Genomic DNA, 20274 nt, shown 5'->3' on the forward strand with positions numbered 1-20274 from the left:
ACTGTTGTTCTGAGAGCAATGTATATTATCTCATTGATTCTCACAAAAGCTTTCTGAGGGAGGTAATCTTTTTGAACCATTTTGTAATAACTGAAGCACAGAAAAGTTAAGCAACTTACTCATGGTCAGTGCAGCTTCTAAGCTGAGATCCAAACCCAGGCAATCTGACTCTAATAGCTATGCTGTTTCTCATTGTACTAGACTGCTTCTTTCTGTAGGATATGTGCACAAATTCTGTATTTGTGCAATATGTAACATGGTGCTAATCTTAAAAATGTGACCTATTATTAGGCATGGGTTCCAAGTGATCAGTTTTAGTTTAAATAATATAACTAAAAAATGGGTATGTGGTTGCTCACTGTAAACATTTTTCAACTGTGTTGTATGTTTGAAATAACTTTTCATAATAAAATGTTGGAAAATTATGGTAATGTAGATTGAATGCATGCATATATGTGTATTAAAAATCTACTTTTGGAAGAGAAATTTTGGCTAAAATATTTTTACTTGGTGGCTTCTGATGGCAACTTTATTATAGTCCAAGACCTGATTCAACATTTTAATACTGTTGAAAGAAGAATGGGTGAAGAAAGAAACTAGGAAGCAAAAGATATTAAAGGAGGGAAAATTAAGAGAGAAACGTTTTTATTTAGGAAGTATCAAAAATATTACCAATTACATACCTTCTGCTTTTTTTAAACCTATCTTTAGATAAACTGATACCGTATTTTATATCTTTTAATCTAAAAGCATTTATTTAATATAAATATTAATAGCATAAGAAAAAGTATAAGACAAATTCTTATTCCAAAATGATCTAAATGTCTCTGCTTTTATCAATTATTTACTTCCTCTGTTCATGTAAATTATTTCATTTTGAACTTTAAGATAACCTTTACTTAATCTTGTCATCTTCTAAGAATAATGGTGCTAAGTCACTTAAAATTAATCAAAATAATTCAGGTATTCTGTTGGAATATTGCTATTACATGGGTTGAAATAGCTTTTCCCAAAGTTTGCCATATTCATAATTACCCTTCCTCTTTTTTAAAATAACATTGCTTAATTATGTATAATCAAACTTGGTTGACAGTCTTCTGCACAAAGTAGGCTGTCAACTATTGATTGATGTCCTAATTTAAGGTTAATTGCAAGTGTCTGAGTAGGTTGACACAATTTAACAACTTGAAAATTGTGCTTTGTAAGTAAGCATAAATTATTAAAACTTTTAAACATTTAACCTTTAAAATTATCATTAAATCAACCACAAGTTAAATGAGGGGAAAACGTTCATAGAATATTTAAAATAAAATGCATTTAGATTATTAAAATGGAGGGGAAACATCTATATTTGCAAGAGGATGTCCTTTATTACTTAATTAACTTTCAGTGTCTCATACGGTAGCTCATTTCCTTTAATAGAGCTATTCTTTGCATTATATGATAAATATCTGTTACAAATTTCACAAATTATATTAAAGTACACACTTTATTATGAAAAATGTTCTAAAAGGTCATGGACTTGCCGATCTTCATAGTTAGATATTGCACATTTTTCTTTTAGAGAGTTAAAAAAAATTAATTCCAGGCGTGTTTGTAATGTAAAAATTTATCCCTGAGGGTAAAATCTTGCAGAAATTTAAATAATTTTTTAACTTATTCTCCTTGTAGATGTTGATAAAAGTTTACTTTTATTTTTGAGGTTGACCTGTGTAGCAAAAAGCTAGAACGAGCTGAAAAGTTGATCGGAGGCCTTGGGGGTGAGAAAACTCGCTGGAGCCAAACAGCTCTGGAGCTGGGGCAGCTGTACATCAACCTGACAGGGGACATCCTCATTTCCTCAGGGGTCGTCGCTTACCTCGGAGCCTTTACATCTAACTATCGACAGGTAGGGAGTACTCATCGACCTCTAGGGTCTCTTCCTGACCCTCCCATTACAATCAACATTAATCTTGGGGTTTTTTGTTTGTTTGGATTTTTTGGTAAGTACGAGGGAGAAAAATGTTTTCAAGTGATTTCTAGTTGTGTATTTTAATTATTCAATAAATTAGCTTGGTAGCCAAAAAAGTGCTATATCAAATACTCTTCTAATTGTTTTAGAAACAAAAAGATCTACTTTAGAACGTAATGTGAAATGGTAGGCTCTAATGATAAAATTTCAGTTCTTAAACAAGTATAAACGTATCAGGATATTTTGGGGAGCTGGGGGGTGTTTAGTCAACTACTCTCTGTGAATCTCAATAATAAATCATTTCCAAATGACTTGAGAAACTGAAACTTTATGGGAGGAAAAGACAAACTTACCTAAAACCCATTTGATAAGTGGCTTCTTTCCTAAGAAAATAAATACCAGGTTCCCTGCTTCGAATTCCCACCCCTTTGACGGATTCTGCCTCCTTGATCCAACTCCTAACCCCCACTTCTTATCCCAGCTTTTTTGTTCCACTGTTCAGTCCCTTTCTCAATGACACCCAGCACATTTTTCAGCTCTCTCTAGGAGTACAACCCAGGACATGGCCCTGTCAAAGCAGGAGGAGAGATTTAGAAAAATTAAAAGGAGAAGAAGGCAGTGAAAATAAAGAGAAGAGAGAAATTTGAAACATTTGCCAATAGCTTCTGGTGTCAACGGAGGAGAGAAAGAGTAAATGAAAACCCACTTCTGTGTGTGGCTTTATCAAGTTTTACAAAGCATTCGCTTTGCCCGTGGTCTCAGTTGAGCTTCACTTGAATTCAGGGCTTTCGCTGAAGTAGGGTTGATTCTTGGTGGCCACTGTTTTGATTTGCTTGTTTGCTTTTAACCAAACTAGTTTAAAATGCTCACATTGATCATGCTTCTGTCTTTATCTTTTGGTTCTGGTAGCCCTTGTCCTGATGCATGACTTTCATATTCTTCTTAGCTTTCTGTCTTCATTTGTGTCTGAATGACTGTCTGCAGTTATGGCATTGACATCTTGTAGTTCAGATAATTAACTTTTAACATGACACTATTTACCTAGTCATAGACTTGTTTGCTCGACATTTTCAGAGACTGAGGCTTATGAAGATTAAGAAAACTGCTCAGAACCACACAGCTGGTTAATGACAGAGCAGAAATGAGACTTGTTGTCACCTGAATCCTAATTTAGCCCTCTTTCTACTCTTCTGTGTCAACTTGGAAGGATGGAAGTGGTACCTGCAGAGCCTCCTACACTCCTCTGTTGGTTCCCAACATACCCCCGGGTGTCTGCACTGGCTCCTGTTGAGCATTCCAGTGCCATGCTGGAAGTCACCAGCCAGGGCCACTCCTCCCAACCCAGCCCTCTCTGACGACTCCTTCCAAAGCACTGCATCTTGCTTGACTCCCCAGTCAGCTGCTTCCACCAGAATGGGGGCTGCCAGTTAGACCACTACACAAATGCTTCAAGGAAGCATTGAGGCTTGAACTGAGACCTTGAAATTTATGGACAGAAGCAAAGCAACACTAAACTAGACACAAGCTCCAAGCAAAGCTCATAACTCCTTCTGTGAACTTCTGTGCACTGTCCCCACCCCTGATTCAGGAGGACACCTTATCCCGTCCCATCTAAGAAGACTTGAAGGCAATTTTATCCCTTCCTTGCTTTACTGTAGCAACCTAGGCTTTTACTTAACTAATCTCTAACGTCATTGTTCCTTCCTTTGAATTCATTCTCTGAATCCTGCTCTGTAATCGTCTCTTTTATCTATTTCTCCTGGGTCAGGGCAGCTGGCAGTTTACGCCCCATCAAGTTTCCCATTCGATTCTAAGCACAAGGGTAATAGTGGCAACTTCAGTGCTCTGCCCAGATCCCCACCTGGTTTCCTGTGCGTTCACGTCCAACAACCAGCACCTGTGGCTTTTTTGGCAGACTTCCCTTGGGTTCTTAGAACTCACTTTGCGCAGTGCTTGGAGAGCTAAAATTGGCTGGGAATTTACTGCCCTCTGAGGCTGGCCTCAGTGAAAGACTGACAGAGGTGAGAGCCTGAAGGTCTGTCTCCCTTCCTCTGGTTGGAACATATGCAAGGAATAACTTACACCCCCTGTAGGAATAAGGTGTAACCACCTGTGCAGTACTTTGGCTGATCTCTCACCTTTTACTGGCTTTTTCCTGGTCGTTATACTGCTTCTCCTAGTATCCCTTCCTTAATAAATCATTTCAGATAAATCTTCATGTCAGAGTCTGCTACTGGGAAACCCGAGTAAGACAAAAAGGCTTTAAAACAATCTTGGTTTTTTCCTAACATCAAAGTCTCTGGATACCAAGAGCCTGCAGTAAGTAGCTAGATCCCCTCCCTCTAAGCTTGAGTCTGAGTAGTTGTCAATTATTCATCAACCCCTTTGTAGAGTTTCTGGCACTCCTCATAATAAAATGTAGAAAATTTCCATTCTCCTAGCATAACTGGGCCCACAGTATTCGATCGTAATGCCCACGCCTATCTCCAAAACAAAATCCTACAAAGCTGTAAGGACATACAAGCCCTGGAGTTGAATTACTTTGAACTTTCTGAGGGACCTTTTCCTACCAATAATCAAAGTCAAACTGCTTTGGTGGCGGTAGTTACTTTCACCAAGATGGCACCCTTAGTGGTCAGTTTTCCATTTCCACCAACTATCTTACCGCCTGATAACCAGCCAAGATCCTTGGCTTGTATTTTGAGATGCTTGTTCAGAGGCCCTCATGTTCATTTCACTTATGCTCTGCTGCTACACCCTTACAGATGTGTAATTGGCCGCTTAAATTTCTAAGCCAGTTCATCTGTGATAACATACTACCCCTGTCAACTATAGATAGCATTCCACAGCAACTATGGCTTTCATTTTCCCTACTTCTTCCCCGTATCACTGGCTACGATGCCCATACCAGCATCAAGCTGTATCTGAGAAAACCTTCAGACCTCCCCACAAAAGTCTTCAACGAAAAATCAAAAACATGCCCATAGGAACTGTGTACTAGGAGCCAGAATCAAACTGGAAACGCTGCCTTCTCCTCCACCCTACATAGCCATGCCATCTGTCCTGGTGCCAACAACCAAACCAAGTAAAAACCCAGATAGTCATTAAGTACTCGTGAGTGTGCTGTCTTAACTCAGTTTTGAATCATGGTAACAGCTCTGAGTTCCCTTCTGTGGGCAGTTTGCTAAGCCCTCACGTCAACCATTTCCCTTTTCAGGCTCTAATAGTCCTGGGTTACAATAGGCACATATCCAACTTCCAGAGGCCCCCATATACCTAACACCCAAGGACGGCCCCTTCTTCCCGGTACCTGTGGAACTATTCTAAGGACCCAGTCATCAGGAAGCCCTGGAAACCTAGCTAACTCCACCCCACTCTGCTTGATGTTTATAAACTGCCCCCTACAGTTCCACCTTGCTGTTACTCCGTGTCCAGGTGCAGCCTCCTGTGTATCAGGAGGCTGTGTATCAATTTCTCTCATTTGGAGCTGTAAGTAACAAAGAGTTCTGCCTCTCATCTATAGGAGTGTCTTTGTGTTATGGCCCACCATCCAAGGAAGCTTTAATCATACCTAAGATCATATAATTATGAGACAGAAGCCTGGCAGACAATGCCTTAATCAAAATAAAAATGTCATCCATGAATGGACAGTTTGAAATCATGTGCCACTGATGAGATGCAATGAGAAGAACACAGTATCATTTCTGTGATATTCCTGCCAAAGGTGCATAACCTAAATTGACTCATGACAGAATACCACACAGACCCAGCTGTGGGGCATTCTACAGAATAACCGGCTCATCAAGGTCATGAAAATCATCAGCTGTCCCCAAACTGTCATAGCCTTTCATGTGCAAACGGAAGGGAATGTTGGTCCAACCTACTCAGCAGGAACCCGAGGGAGACGGTAGTACCCACCATGCCCTCTCAGCTAGCTCCACTTGGTACACACGGCATCCTCATTTGCCCACGGACTGGTATCAACACCACATATACCCACCTTCTCCTTGCCCTTTTCTAACCTATTTTCTCTCCAGTCACGTCTTTCACTGTTTATGAACCCTTTGATCTATAACCTCAATTTGGACCTTGATTTCTGATTTTCTGAGTGTGAACCTAAGCTTGAAGTATGCTTCTGGTTCCTGAGCATCCTAGCAAACTGTGCCCCAGATGGGGTATCCAAAACTCCAGTATGTGCCCTGATCCTTACTGGTGCCTAATAACCCTGCTGTGGTCCTTCCCCCAGGACATGTGAGAGCCAGACACAAATGTTTTCTGTGTCCCCTACTGGTTCAAATTGGATTTACTTTTATACCACAATATTGTAGTAAGGTGTGCTGATATTTATAATTTAAAGAAAATGTGTAGAAAAACATGGTGATCTCCATGTATTTTGTCAACAGAAGCTTTGGAATCATAATTGGCAATTATTTTTTCCAGATACAAAGTTCTGATTTCACTAGTAAGTGATCTATCTAAATTTTATCTTAACATTATATATATTTTTCATTTGAATACATAGTAGAGCTTCTAAATTATGATTTTATTTTGAAAAATATGATGAACACAAATCATTTTTGAGGTAGAGTTTCAACGATGCTTTGTAGACTCAGAGCGTAGTTGAGGAGTTTACAAGGTATCCATTTGGTAACCTCCAACCTCATTTTTATATCTTTCTGTGTATGTCTTAAAGAACCAGATCAAGGAGTGGACAAATTTGTGCAAAGGAAGAGGTATCCCCTGCTCAGATGATTATTCCCTTATGAGTATTCTGGGAGAAGCAGTGACAATTCGAGCCTGGAATATTGCTGGATTACCTTCTGACTCATTTTCTATTGATAACGGGATCATCATAACGTAAGGAAAATATTTCTCACAAATGATCTCTATCAGTCAGTGGATTTATTTATCTGTGTACCTTTTTAACACAGCTAGTAAACTTTTATAGTATTGAAAAATGTATTACTTAACTAATTAGCTAAATTAAATATGGATAATCACTTCCTTCTCCAATTAATGTCAGAGTAGTTGAGCATTGGAGACAGTAGTAAACAAACTAAAAACCCCAGATGACTTTTGCTTAATTTTTAATCTATTTTTAGCAAATAGAGCAAAACCCTGCCATAAGTAAGTGAAGTCCAAATTTTTTATTCCCATAAAACACAGGGTTTTGTTATTATAGGTTAGTGAAACATGCAGGGATAGGTTTGTGTCGGTGATGTCTTATTCCCTGCTGGGTGTGCGACCACCTTAAATGATATGGATACATTTCTGGGTCCTGGGCTGATTGGGGCTTTTAAAAGAGTGGTGCTGTTCCTGGAATCTCCTGGTTAGTAGATAAATCCCATGGAGATTGGGCCGGGAGGATACTGGAGGCTCATCCAGCCTTACCTTTCCTCAAGGTATTGCCTCCTAGAAGCCAAGGACTTCACTCTGTCCTAGTGTGAGGATGATCATTGATTGTGTTATTTTCAAGGTCACATTACTATGGGCCTTCTATCACTGGACCAATCTTTTTGGAGGTTTTAGCATGTTAGAAATAGCACAGGGAAACCATCAGGAAACGTTCAGTTCTGTGTTACATCACTATTTTGAGTAGTTGTTACTTTACTACTGAAAAAGTAATTGATATGATGGTACTTAAAGTAAAAATGGTTGAGGCATGTAAATTTTTAAAAATAGAATTAACCACTATGTGTAAAAGCCATATTATTAAATTTTTTGTTTGTAACATTTATGAAAATTATTCTACAAATTAAAATTCTGGTGAACAAATTTCTTTACTGCTCAGCAAATGATCCTGCCATATGGATTTCTATAGCATTTATTTACTGAACTATTCTAAAAGGATTTGAAGCATGTGCAGTTTGAATATAACATAAAATAGGATAAAATCTGATAAGACCACCTAGGGTTATTAAAGAGGTAGTTACTCTTAGGTACTTGAGACAAGCTAATCCTTGCAGTTGGGTCCTGAATTAAGCTCACAGCTTTGTGATAACCAAGGTAAAAAAGAAAAGCTGTGTCACACAGTTCTCATTTTTCAATCAAGCAAATCATACTCAGAAAAACAAACTTTCCCAGGAACTAAACTTACATTTAATTACTTTGTTGATTTGGAGACGAGATTATCAAGCTTTTCTTTGGTGGACTAAAATTAAGCACTGGGTACTCTTGCTCTGATAATCTACATTAATCCAGAAGAAAAATTATAGAATCTAGATAAGTGATAAATATGTGCATTAGTTTGCAACTAAAACAGATGTTTAAGTACCTTTTAAGAAGTTTAGGATGGCACCTAGTTCGTTTTTTAAATACTTAACAAGTAGGTGGCAAACAGTTTGCGTAGACGTTTAATGTGAGAATACACATTGGGCATTGACAATATGGGAGGTTTCTGAATGTTTAGAAGTCTATCTTTTGGAAGCCTTATATATTGTTGATGGGAATGTACATTGGTACAGCCACTATGGAGAACGGTATGGAGATTCCTCAAAAAAGTAAGAAGAGTACTACCATATGATCCAGCCATTCCACTTCTGGGTATTTATCTGAAGAAAACAAAAACACTAATTAGAAAAGATATGTGCATCCCTATGTTCATCACAGCATCATTTATACTATCCAACAATATGGAAGTAACCCAAATGTCTCTCAACAGATGAAGGGCTAAAGATGTGGTGTATATGTGAGATGAAATACTACTCAGCCATAAAAAAGATGAAACCTTGCCACTCGTAACAACATGGATGGACCTTGAGGGTGTTATGCTAAGTGAAATAAGTCAGATGGAAAAAGACAAATACTGTATGCTTTCACTCCAATGTGAAATATTAAATAGATAGATAAATAATAAACAAAACAAAACAAAGCAAACATGTAGATACAGAGAGCAGAGTAGTACTTACCAGAGGGGAGGGGATGGGGGTGTGGGGGGAGGCTGAAATGGGTAAAGGGGATCAAAGATCTGGTAATGAATGGAAACTAAACCTTCGGTGGTGGGCGTGCTGTAGAAGTCAAAATATAATATTGTACAAATAATAATAATTAATGATAATAAAATTTTATTTTAAAAATTTCAATAGAAAAAAAGTCCACCTTTTACTTTTGTCCAGCTGGACCAATTAACTTCAGCTAAAATAATAGTCCAATTTTGTTGTTGTTGTTGTTGTTGCTATTGTTTCCCTCTCAGAAAAAAAAGCTTTGATCTTCCCAAACAATTGTGAATATACTTGGTCATGTCCCACATAGTAGTAGTTATGTCTTTATTGTTTTGATTTGCAATTTATATACTTTTGTTCTACCTAGGAGGACATCTATAATGTATTCCTATAACTCCATTTATCCAGCGGAGGCTGATATACTTCTTATATTCTAGCAAATAAATGTACCCTTTCTTTTGGGTCCAGTCATATTTCAATAATGCTGGAACTGTTGATGAATATTTCTGCTTTTAAGATTCCATATCTTTCAGTGATCTTTTTCAAGACAAACTTCCATTTCAGGAGAGATTGAGGTAGAAAATGGTTTTAATGAGCCATAACCCCTAAATGTTTGCTATTTGTTTGTAAAAGTGTTGAAGCATTAGCAAGAAGTTATGGTAGCAACCTTACTAAGTAGGAAATATTAACATTTTTCATTCTTGGCTTTTTTTCAATGATTTTGGCAATCTTATACTGAGAGGTTTCAGTAAATAGGTTAAGGTGATCATTTTGAAGTATCAAATAAGTATCGTACTTATTTGCTAGTGTGTTCTTCCTTCCCCAGAGATACTTGCTTGATAATGATAATACCTAATATGGAGCACTTACTAAGGACCTGAGCCTGTGCTAAATGCTTTTCACATACTATCTCAGCTGAGGGAAGAGTCAGTAATTTAGGGAACTGGAAGAATATGTAAAATTTGGACAAGTTAGAACATAATTAACTTTTGGAGCTACTGACACTTGATGTTTCCTTAGCTAATCAGAATTTCAAGGGCTAGTGATAACATTAAATGTAATTGGATTCTATCTAAACATTTCACAGGGAAAGTATTGGGATTGTTTAACAACTTGGTAAGTAGATCAGACCTATATCTAATATAACTCTGCTTTTAAAAAATGTTTTAAGTTTTCATTTTTATAGGAGTTAGATAAATCAGGTTTATTTCAGCAACAGTAATAACTGAGAGGAACACCCACCTTTCTTTGTCTGTTTTTATCTAATTGTGTGTGCGTGTGTGTGTGTGTGTGTGTGTGTGTGTGTGTGTAAAGAGGAAAATACCACAACTCTTTGAAATGCTCCACTGCTATATATCCAAATTCCATCCTTCCATGCAGACTACAGTGAACATGTATTATCATGTTAGAAGTCTGTATTTTTCAAAAATACAGAAGAGCACCCAATATTTATCCTCTCTAAACAATAGCAAAAGAACAAACACTATCAAAACTTGGAGTGCTGGGTGCTATAATAATTCAGTTGCCACTTGAGAAACTATGGGAGCTATGATCTTCAAAAGCAAACATTGTAGACTGAAGCCACAACATTGTCCTCTTTTTGAATCAAAAAGATGTTATCTTGAGGGTGTTGTTTGAAGAAAATTAATTTGATGCAGTTGTTAACTGGATATTGAACAGTATCTCTCTTCCAACTTTTTTCTTCTTTTTCAAAATTGTTTTGTCTAGTTTTTACTTCTCAATATAAATTTTAGAATATCCACAGAAGATTCTGCTGAGATTTCGATAAGGACTGCAGAATCTATAGATCAAAATTTGGGAAGAATTGACAACTTAGTAAGTCTTCTAATCCATGAACACAGTATATCTCTCCATTTATTTAGATCTTCTTTGATCTTTGTTGGAAGATCTTATCTATAAATTCAATTTTAAAATACTTATAGGACATTCAAGTTATCTATTTATTCTCAAGTGAGTTTTGGTAGTTTATGTCTTTCAAGAAATTGGTCCATTTCAACTAAGTTGCCAAATTTATGGGCATAGGGTTGTTTGTGGCATTCCCTTAACATCCTATTAATGTCTGCAGGGTCTGTGATAGTTTTCTTTATCATTCCTTATATTGGTAATTTGTACCTTCTTTGTTTAGCTAGAGTTTGATAAATTTTGTAGATCCTATCTAAGAACAAGCCTTTTATTGCTTTTTTCCTTTTTTATTTTTTTTTGTTTTTGTTTTGTTTGGTTGGTTGATTTTCAATTTCATTGATTTCTCATTTAATATTAACTGTTTCTTTTCTTTTGCTTGCTTTTGACCTAAATTGCTCTTCTTTTTCTGATATAAGAGGGAAGCTTAAGTTACTGATTTTAGATTTTTTTTCTTTTCTAATCTATGCATTTTAATGCTACGTATTTTCCATTAAGTACTGCTTTAGCTGCATAGCACAAATTTTGATATGGTGTATTTTTACTTTCATTTCCTTTAAAATATTTTCTGGTTTCTCTTGAGACTTTTTCTTTTTTGAACCATAGGTTATTTTAAAAATGTATTGTTTGATTTCCAAATACTTGAGAATTTTTAAGCTTTCTTTTTGTTATTTGTTTTTTAATTTTTAACTTAATTCCATTACGTTCAGAGAGCATACATTATCTGATTCCAGGTGCTTTAAATTTATTACAATTTGTTTTATGGCATAAATATGGTCTATGTGAATGTTCCCTGTGCAATTGACATATTATGGGATGGAGACTTCTTTAAATGCCAGGTTGAGTTGTTTGAGAGTGTTGTTCATATCTTCCATATCGTTGCTAATATTCCATCTACTTGTTTCTTCATTTCTATCAGTTTTAGCTTCCTGTATTTTGGAGCTCACTTGTTGGATGCATACGCATTTAAGATTGCCGTGTATTATTGACGAACTGACCCTTTTATCATTATGTATTATCCCTCTTTATCCCTGATAATTTTTCTTGTTCTGCAACCTCCTTTTTTCTGATATTACTATAGCCAGTCCAGCTTTCTTTTGGTTAGTGTTTGCCTGGTATCTTTTACCATCATTTTACTTTTAATATAAATATGTTGTTATATTTGAAGTGGGTACCTTGTGGATAGCATACAGTTTGACCTTGTATTTTTCTAGTCTGACAATCTCTCTCCTTCAATTGGTAAATTTAGACAACTTTATACTTGATATGGTTGATATCACTGAAATTAGATCTGACATTTTATTATTTTTCTGTTTTTACATTTGGTTTTTGTTGCCCTGTTCCTCATTTCTTATTCTTTTAGATTATTTGAATAATCCACCATTTTTAGTATCACACTTTAATTTATCTTTTTTTTTTTTTTTTTTGCGGTACGCGGGTCTCTCACTGTTGTGGCCTCTCCCGTTGCGGAGCACAGGCTCCGGACGCGCAGGCTCAGCGGCCATGGCTCACGGGCCCAGCCGCTTCGCGGCATGTGGGACCTTCACCGACCCGGGGCACGAACCCGTGTCCCCTGCATCGGCAGGCGGACTCTCAACCACTGCGCCACCAGGGAAGCCCAATTTATCTATTTTTTTACTATAATACTTTGGATTATTTTTTAGTACAATTTTTCACAATCTACCTAGAGATAGTTTACCACTTCAGTTAAAATGTAGAAGACTTGTAACCATGCAAGTCCCCTATACCCTCCTCTGATTATATTATCATAGTCATATATATTATGTCTGCATACATTGAAACTCTGCCCCCCAGACACACAATGTTAATATTTTGTCTTAGTATTTATGTATGCTTTAAAGAACTTAAGAGGGGGGAAATATCCTATTATATTTATCATTTTTTGATCTTCTTTTATTTCTAAAGTTCACTGTGGCATCATTTCCCTTAAGGGTGAAGAACTTTAGCATCTGTTTAGAGCAGATTTGCTGGCAAATAATTTTCTAGTTTCCTTCATTTGAGAATACTTTTTATTTTGCCTTTATTCTTGAAGGATTTGTTTGGTGGACGTAGAATTCTGGGTTGACATTTCTACTCTGTTCTGGCTCCATGATTTCTGATGTAAAATCTGCAGTCTTTTGAATAATTTTCATCCAAATGTAATATATCGTTTTTCTCTGCTGCTTTTTTAAAAATATTTTTTCAAAATATTTTTTCTGGGTTTTCCTGGTGGCGCAGTGGTTAAGAGTCCGCCTGCCAATGCAGGGGACATGGGTTCGTGCCCGGTCCGGGAAGATCCCACATGCCGCGGAGCAGCTGGGCCCGTGAGCCATGGCCACTGAGCCTGCGCGTCCGAAGCCTGTGCTCCGCAATGGGAGAGGCCACAGCAGTGAGAGGCCTGCAAAAAAAAAAAAAAAAATTTTTTTTCTTTGGTTTTCAGCGGTTTGATTATAATGAGGTTGGGTGTGGGTGGGGTTTTTTTGTTTTTTTGGTTTCTCCTTTTTAAGGATTGAGTTTTGTGAAGCTGTAAATTTATGTGTTTCACTGAATTTGGGAAAGTTTCAACTATTTTTTCAAATATCTTTTCTACACCAATCTCTTTCTCCTTCTTTCTGGGCCCCAGTGACATGAATGTTAAACCTTTTAATATTTTCTCACAGGTCTTTGAGACCCTGTTCTTTTTTTTTTCCAATCTTTTTTTCTCTTTATTATTCAAATTGGATTATTTTTTTCATGGGTCATCAAGTTCACTGATTGTTTCCTCTGTTGTCTCCTTTCTGTTGTTGAGTCCTTACAGTAAAGTTTTTATTTCAGGTATCATATTTTTCAGTTCTAAAATTTTCATTTGGTTCTTGTTAAACTTTCTATTTCTCTGTTGATAACACCTCTCTTTCCATTTATTTCAAAAAATATTCACTGTTACCAAATAAAGAGTTGTTATAATAACTGCTTAAAGGTATTTTTCTAGTAAATCTAACATCTTACTTTTTCTTTAAGAATTAGTCACATTCTGGTTCTTTGTATATCAAGTAATTTTGGACTGAATCCTGTTATAGCAGCCTGAGCAGATTATGACACCCCTCAGACTCTATGCACAACAGAGGCCCCTTTTCCCAGCTCTTCTATACAGAGAGATGGATTTTCACTCAGTGTTTTAGGTGACTGAATTACCACTGCTCTGCCATGGTAATATAGTTCTGGCTGGGTTGACCTGGGGGTAGGGACAGAAGAGAGAACAGAGAGATTCCCCCCACCCCCACTCTCTGGCTCACACATGATCATCTTCTCCATCTTCTACTTTGAGTTTTTGCTACCTGTGCCTGCTGCACAGTTCCCCCCATTAGGCCTGTTCTCAGACCAAAGCCAGAAGATAAGGAGAAAACACACATGCGCACACACACAAGAAAGTCACCACCTGCTTATTGGTCATTACTCAAGTTGTAACTTTTTTCCCATTCACTTCTTATTACTTACTTTTTAGAATCTGCAAGTAGTTGATTTTTGTATTTTATCCTAAAGTTTTCATTGTAATCAGTGACAAAGGTAGGCTATAGTGGATTTTACCCAGTTTGGTCAACACCAGAAGTCCTTTCCTCTAATTTTGAGATGGTGTTCTTTGGACCAGTCTTCTCTATGCGGGGATAATCTCTTATAAAATATCCATTTTTAGAATGAGTTAACTTGTATGGTGTTTGTCAGATGTTCTTTTTGCTGTTCCCACTTCAGTGGATCGTCATATGCAAGCTTTATTTGATCTAGGAAAAGAGGAAAAAGAAGAATCAGCATGGACCTGTCCCTCAAAGAATATACAATTTAGTTGGGTGATGCAGCTAATAAATTATAGAATTACCGTAATAGAATATTATCATTATATGAAAGTACCATAAATATAATATAGATGAATGGCTAAAGAAGTTCAGTGAGAAAAGAGATCAAGACAGGCTTTGTTAACTGCATAGATTTGAATTGAACTTGAAATGTGAGTAGTACTTGAACATGAAAGGATGGGGAAGAAGTGCATTTTGGACAAAGAAACAGCATGAACAGGGGTATTGTGGCTAAAAAAATTGTGGAAGCAACAGAAAGAAGAGTGAGTCGTTTCAGTTTCTTTAGGAAAGCATAAATGCTGTCTAAAGCTCACATAATCCTCCAACCTTAAAAATATTTCCAAAATGTAACAGAATGAAACTTTTACATATAAGTTTTGCTTCTCATTTCCCTCTTACTCCCTTTAGTTTCTTATGGATATGGTTCCCTTTTTATTAGTTGTTTGCATCTACTCTTTTAGTCTCATTTCTTCCTAAATATAATTAATATTATAAAATGAATTCTGTCCCCCCACCCCCTACAAAATCATATGTTGAAGATATAACCCACTGTGTGATTATATCTGGAGACAGGGCCTCAAGGAGGTAATTAAGATTAAATGAGGTCATAAGGGTAGAGCCCTCATCCAGTAGGACTGGTGTCCTTGTAAGAAAAGGAAGAGACACTAGGGATCTACGTACAGAGCAAAGGCCACTTGAGGGCACAAGAGGGCTGTGTTGTCCGCAAGCCAAGGAGGGAGACCTCTGCCAGCACCTTGATATTGAACTTCCAGCCTCCAGAATTGTTAGAAGACAAATTTCTGCTGTTTGACAGTCTGTGGTGGTTTGTTATGGCAGCCCAAGCTCACTAATACATTATGTAATGCTTATATTGGAGGACGGTGGTTCCTTTCATGTGGGACAAATGATCCGATGAAATACTAAATTTGTGTTGTAATGAGATGGAATCGAATAGATTATCCTGATTCATCCCCAGCTTTTTTTTTTTTTTTTTTTTTGCCCCAGTCACCTTTTATTTTCTCCTCCTGTTCTTCTGATGCTCGGCATGAATTTGCTGTGCTCACTTTTGGAAGAGTATGACAGTATCTTTAGGAAACTGGCCAAAATTATGACTTGTGTTTACTGAAACTTCTGAGAGGAAGGAAAAGAACAGTGATCTTAATGCTGATTACATTTCACAGCAGATAGAAAGCTCTGTGGTTGGATACCATGTCGTGATGGCAGATACTGGTTAACTCTTTGTGACCCAACAACTCCCTGGGCAGTAAACTGGGCGCCTTGTGGTGGTTCACTGTTCTTGTTCTTATCCTAAAAGGGAGATGGGAGTGAGAATAAAGCAATAAGTATGAGCTCTCTCATACTGCAAAAACCCTGACTTTCATAGAATATATTTCTGTTCATAAGAAGCTCGCAAACTCTAGGCAAGTATGTAGTGAACTGCATATGTGACATTAAATATACAGCTATTTGAAACAATTACTGGGTCAACAATTGTGTTAACACTTAAGGATCGATGGCTATTATGAAGATTAGATGATATAAAATTTTGCTTCTCACCGTTATTTTAGACCACTATATCTTTAATGGTCTAGATTTCAAATAGAGATGTGATGTCTCCATCCTTTCTCTTTCCCTCTTGTGGAAATGACAGCAGACAGAAGTTGAGGAAATGAAGTGGCTTGCCCAAGGTCACAGAATTAATTAATGGCAGGGCCTAGTGAAGAATTGGAGTTTCCTGATTTCTAGTACTCTTGATGGTTATCATTGTGACTTAATTAGCAAGAGCAGCAAACATTTTCAAAAATATAATTTAACATTTAGAGAACTGTAATTTTCTAAAGGAGTAAAAGAACTTGTGTTAAGTTTGCCAGATGGCTTTTGTAGTTGCCGTTCTAGTAGCCTTCTCAATTTAAATGTTTCTGCTTCAAGAACACAGTTTCTCAAAACAAGCTAAAAAGTAAAATAATACTATAAAGTTTAAACTGTAAGAAAGTGATGCATGCCTCTTAAATAGCAGAGAGACAGATCATGGCTTGACCAGCATTGTCTTTCTTTCCCTTTCAGGAACGCAAGAAGGTGGCCTCTGATGATAGATCCTCAAGGTCAGGCTAATAAATGGATCAAGAACATGGAAAAAACCAATAGTCTTCACCTAATTAAATTAAGTGACCCTGACTATGCCAGGACTCTGGAAAATTGCATCCAGTTTGGCACCCCTGGTATGTACTTGAATAACAAGCATACATTACAGAATTGCCTGGAGAGGGCACAATTAACCCAAAATGATGTAGGGCTTTTTTTTTTTTTTCTTTTGAAGATATTTGTGTCAGACTCATCTTAAATGATTACTTTGTTAATATCTTTCGTTATTTATTGGCAATGAATCAAGTGAGAACTTTAGAGATTATAGTTCTAACAGGTTAGGATGCTTTCTTTGTCTCAAGATTCAGTTGGGATACATCTTCTAATTTAGCTGTTTTAATTTTTGTCTGTTGTTTGCCATTCTTTAGTTCTCATTATAGCTCCACTTCTGCAATTAAAAGGGCCACTTGATATGCCAAAAGTATTTTAACACAATATTAGTCCAACTATCTCTTTGTTCTTCTCTCGACTTATCCTACAAAAGTGGCAGAGAAGTGAGTGCACATTTTACGTGGCTATTACCTGCCATTTACAATGGAGAGATTAAGAACATGATGAGAATTTTTCAGTGAAGCTCTATGCACAGGTCACATTTGTCAAAACAAAAACCAAAATGCTTATGATTTAAGTATGTTGGGCTTATTAGTCACATTTTAAATTCATGTTACCTATCAAATTTTGACTATTTACTTAACCAAGTAAATTGCCAACATTATGAAAGGACAATATATTTAGCCCCAGGACAAGTTTGGCAAATCCCAGTTGCTAATAGAATGAGTGTTACGTGGAAGAATCAAAAGAGATATACCAAATAGACTTACAGACAGTTTATTTTTGCATATTAATAATGAGTTAGCCTTTAAAATATTAATTACAATTTTAGGCTTGGTTTGGGTGAGCATGAAATGAAAAAAACTATGTCTACCTACAAAATGTTGTGTTTATATATATGGACACACAGACACACAAATAGTATTTCATTCATCCATCTGGTGTTCTTGGAGTATAGTATAATGATATGGAGTTACCAAAAAAAGGGACAAACTGCTCTCTACTATCAAATGTCTTGCTTGTTAAATGGGCAGGATCAGACAATATATGTAACTGTTATAAAAATAGAACTAACCCTTCTTAGGACCACTGTGCACTTCTGGAATCAGAGTACCTGCCTCTGTTACTTAGTACTTGGTTGCAGTGACCTTTCTGAGACTCTGTTTCCCCATTTATACTTTGACCATATAGTGTGAGGAAGAAATGAGTTACTGTAATTTGGGTACTTACGACAGTGTCTGATAAGCTCAATTTATATTTTTTGTTTGGGGATTTACTGTGTGGTTTATGTATATTATCTCTTTTTTATTATCTCTTAATTATATTAGAATCATACATAATTATTTTGTATAATAAGAAAGACACAGATGTGAGCTATGAATATTTAGAGCAATCAGGGAAGATTTTTCTTTTAATTTTTATTGACATATAGTTGATTTACAATGTTGTGTTAGTGTCAGGTGTACAGCAAAGTGAATCAGTTATACATATATATATACATCCATTCTTTTTTTGATTCTCTTCCCATATAGGTTATTACAGAATATTGAGTAGAGTTCCCTGTGCTACAGTTAGTTATCTCTTTTATATATAGTAGTGTGTATATATTAATCCCAATCTCCAAATTTATCACTTCCCCTCACATTTCCCCTTCGGTAACCAGAAGGTTGTTTTGTATGTCTGTGAGTCTGTTTCTGTTTTGTAAAAAAGTTCATTTGTATCATATTTTGTTAGATTACATGTATAAGTGATATGATATTTGTCTTTCTCTGTCTGACTTACTTCACTTAATATGATAATCTCTAGGTATCCATATTGCTGCAAATGGCATTATTTCATTCTTTTTTATGGCTGAGTAATATTCTATTTTATATATGTACCACATCATCTTTATCTCTTCCTCTGTTGATAGACATTTAGGTCACTTCCATGTCTTGGCTATTATAAATAGTGCTGCAATGAACATTGGGGTGCATATACCTTTTCGAAACATGGTTTTTCCAGATATATGCCCAGGAGTGGGATTGCTGTTGATATGGTAGTTCTATATTTAGTTTTTTAAGGAACCTCCATACTGTTCTATGTAAGGGAAAATTTCTTGAAGGGATTGGCACCTTAAATACTTCAATTAAAATTACTTAATTTAACTTAAATATTCAAAGAATTTCCTTGACACAGTAAAAACAAGTAATAATTGAGCATCTACCATGTGCTTGACATTTTGAAGATCTGTGTGATCACAGTCACATATATTGATGTTAGTACTGCATCATTTTAGAGAGGAAAGGGCCATACAATCTGTCCAGTGTTTTTCAAACTATGGGTCACAACTGTGGGAGAGAGAACCCACATAATGGGTCATGACCAGCGTTTTTGAATGAAACGCAGTGGAATAGAACATATAAAGCTGCATAGCATGGAGTAAAGGTAAGCATTACTTCATGAAATTTTAGAAGTTTTATGCATATGTGTGTGGTTGATAAAGATTTAAAATGTATTTCTTACTTGGAGTTGTGGCCATAAAAATCTGAAATCCAATAGTAATTCTAATAACCACTACATTTTATTAATAAGGTAGGGTGACAGAGAATGTTAGTTACGTGGCTTAACTAAGACTGTATCTCTAGTTAAGGGGAGTCTTAAAACTAGTCCCCAAGTCTTCTGCCTTTGTTCATTGTTTACTGTGTCACTCACAGTTGCTTTAACCTACTTTTTGGAATGAAATAACTTTAAAAATGGATAATGATAATTCACAATGCCTTCTAACATTAATCATCAGAGAGAAGTGAAAAGTTTTAAATCTATGATAGAGAGAGAAACAGATGGCAGATTTTGTAACTATTTTTATATTTAATCTTCAAGTAAAAGGATCAGCTACTGTTACAGTTTTAAAACATAAGCAGTTAAAGACTCTTCCATTTAAGAAGTTCTCCTTAGATTTTGACTTATTCCAGGACAGTGGCTTCTGATCTCTCATCCCTCGCAGGCAGCCTGGGTAGAGAAGGCAGAGGTTTTGGCTTCACCCACCTGCCTCGGGTTCAACCAGAGCAGGCCTCCCTTTTTTTGTTGTTTATATTGAGTTTAAAGATAAAATCCTCTGTGAAAAAAGTATCCTGCTGCTTAAAAAAAAATGTTTGAAAGCCAATGTTCTAGAAAACAGAGGTACATCTGTATTAGCTACACCAGTGGATAAGGTGGGCATAGGATGTTATGTTAATATTGCTGATAAGGCAATTTGTTCACACCTCAATAAAACTGGAAGAATACAAGAATATTTTTTTAATTTTTAAAAAGAAATCAACTTGTACAGAGGAGCTTTTAATGGCTTTCCATTAACTCCATGAAAAAAAACTCTTTGCATTTAGAGCAAAACCCAGCATTATCTGAGCCTTCCTTATTTTTATCTTATCTCCTAGCACTTTCTTTTCTTCCGCCCTTGCAT

At 36.4% G+C, this 20274-nt stretch overlaps 1 protein-coding gene across 1 annotated transcript in view; it reads left to right on the top strand.

Annotated features, from left to right (window-relative positions):
• The window catches only part of DNAH7 (dynein axonemal heavy chain 7), a 246720-nt gene that overhangs the window by 159730 nt on the left and 66716 nt on the right, over window positions 1–20274 (top strand). The window contains exons 45-47 of the mRNA XM_030855979.3: window positions 1703–1888; window positions 6645–6808; window positions 16704–16858. Coding sequence (XP_030711839.2) covers window positions 1703–1888; window positions 6645–6808; window positions 16704–16858 — 505 coding nt within the window. The remainder of the gene's footprint in view (window positions 1–1702; window positions 1889–6644; window positions 6809–16703; window positions 16859–20274) is intronic.

This window comes from Globicephala melas, chromosome 7 (assembly GCF_963455315.2).
Source record: "Globicephala melas chromosome 7, mGloMel1.2, whole genome shotgun sequence".
Taxonomy (NCBI): Eukaryota; Metazoa; Chordata; class Mammalia; order Artiodactyla; family Delphinidae; genus Globicephala; species Globicephala melas.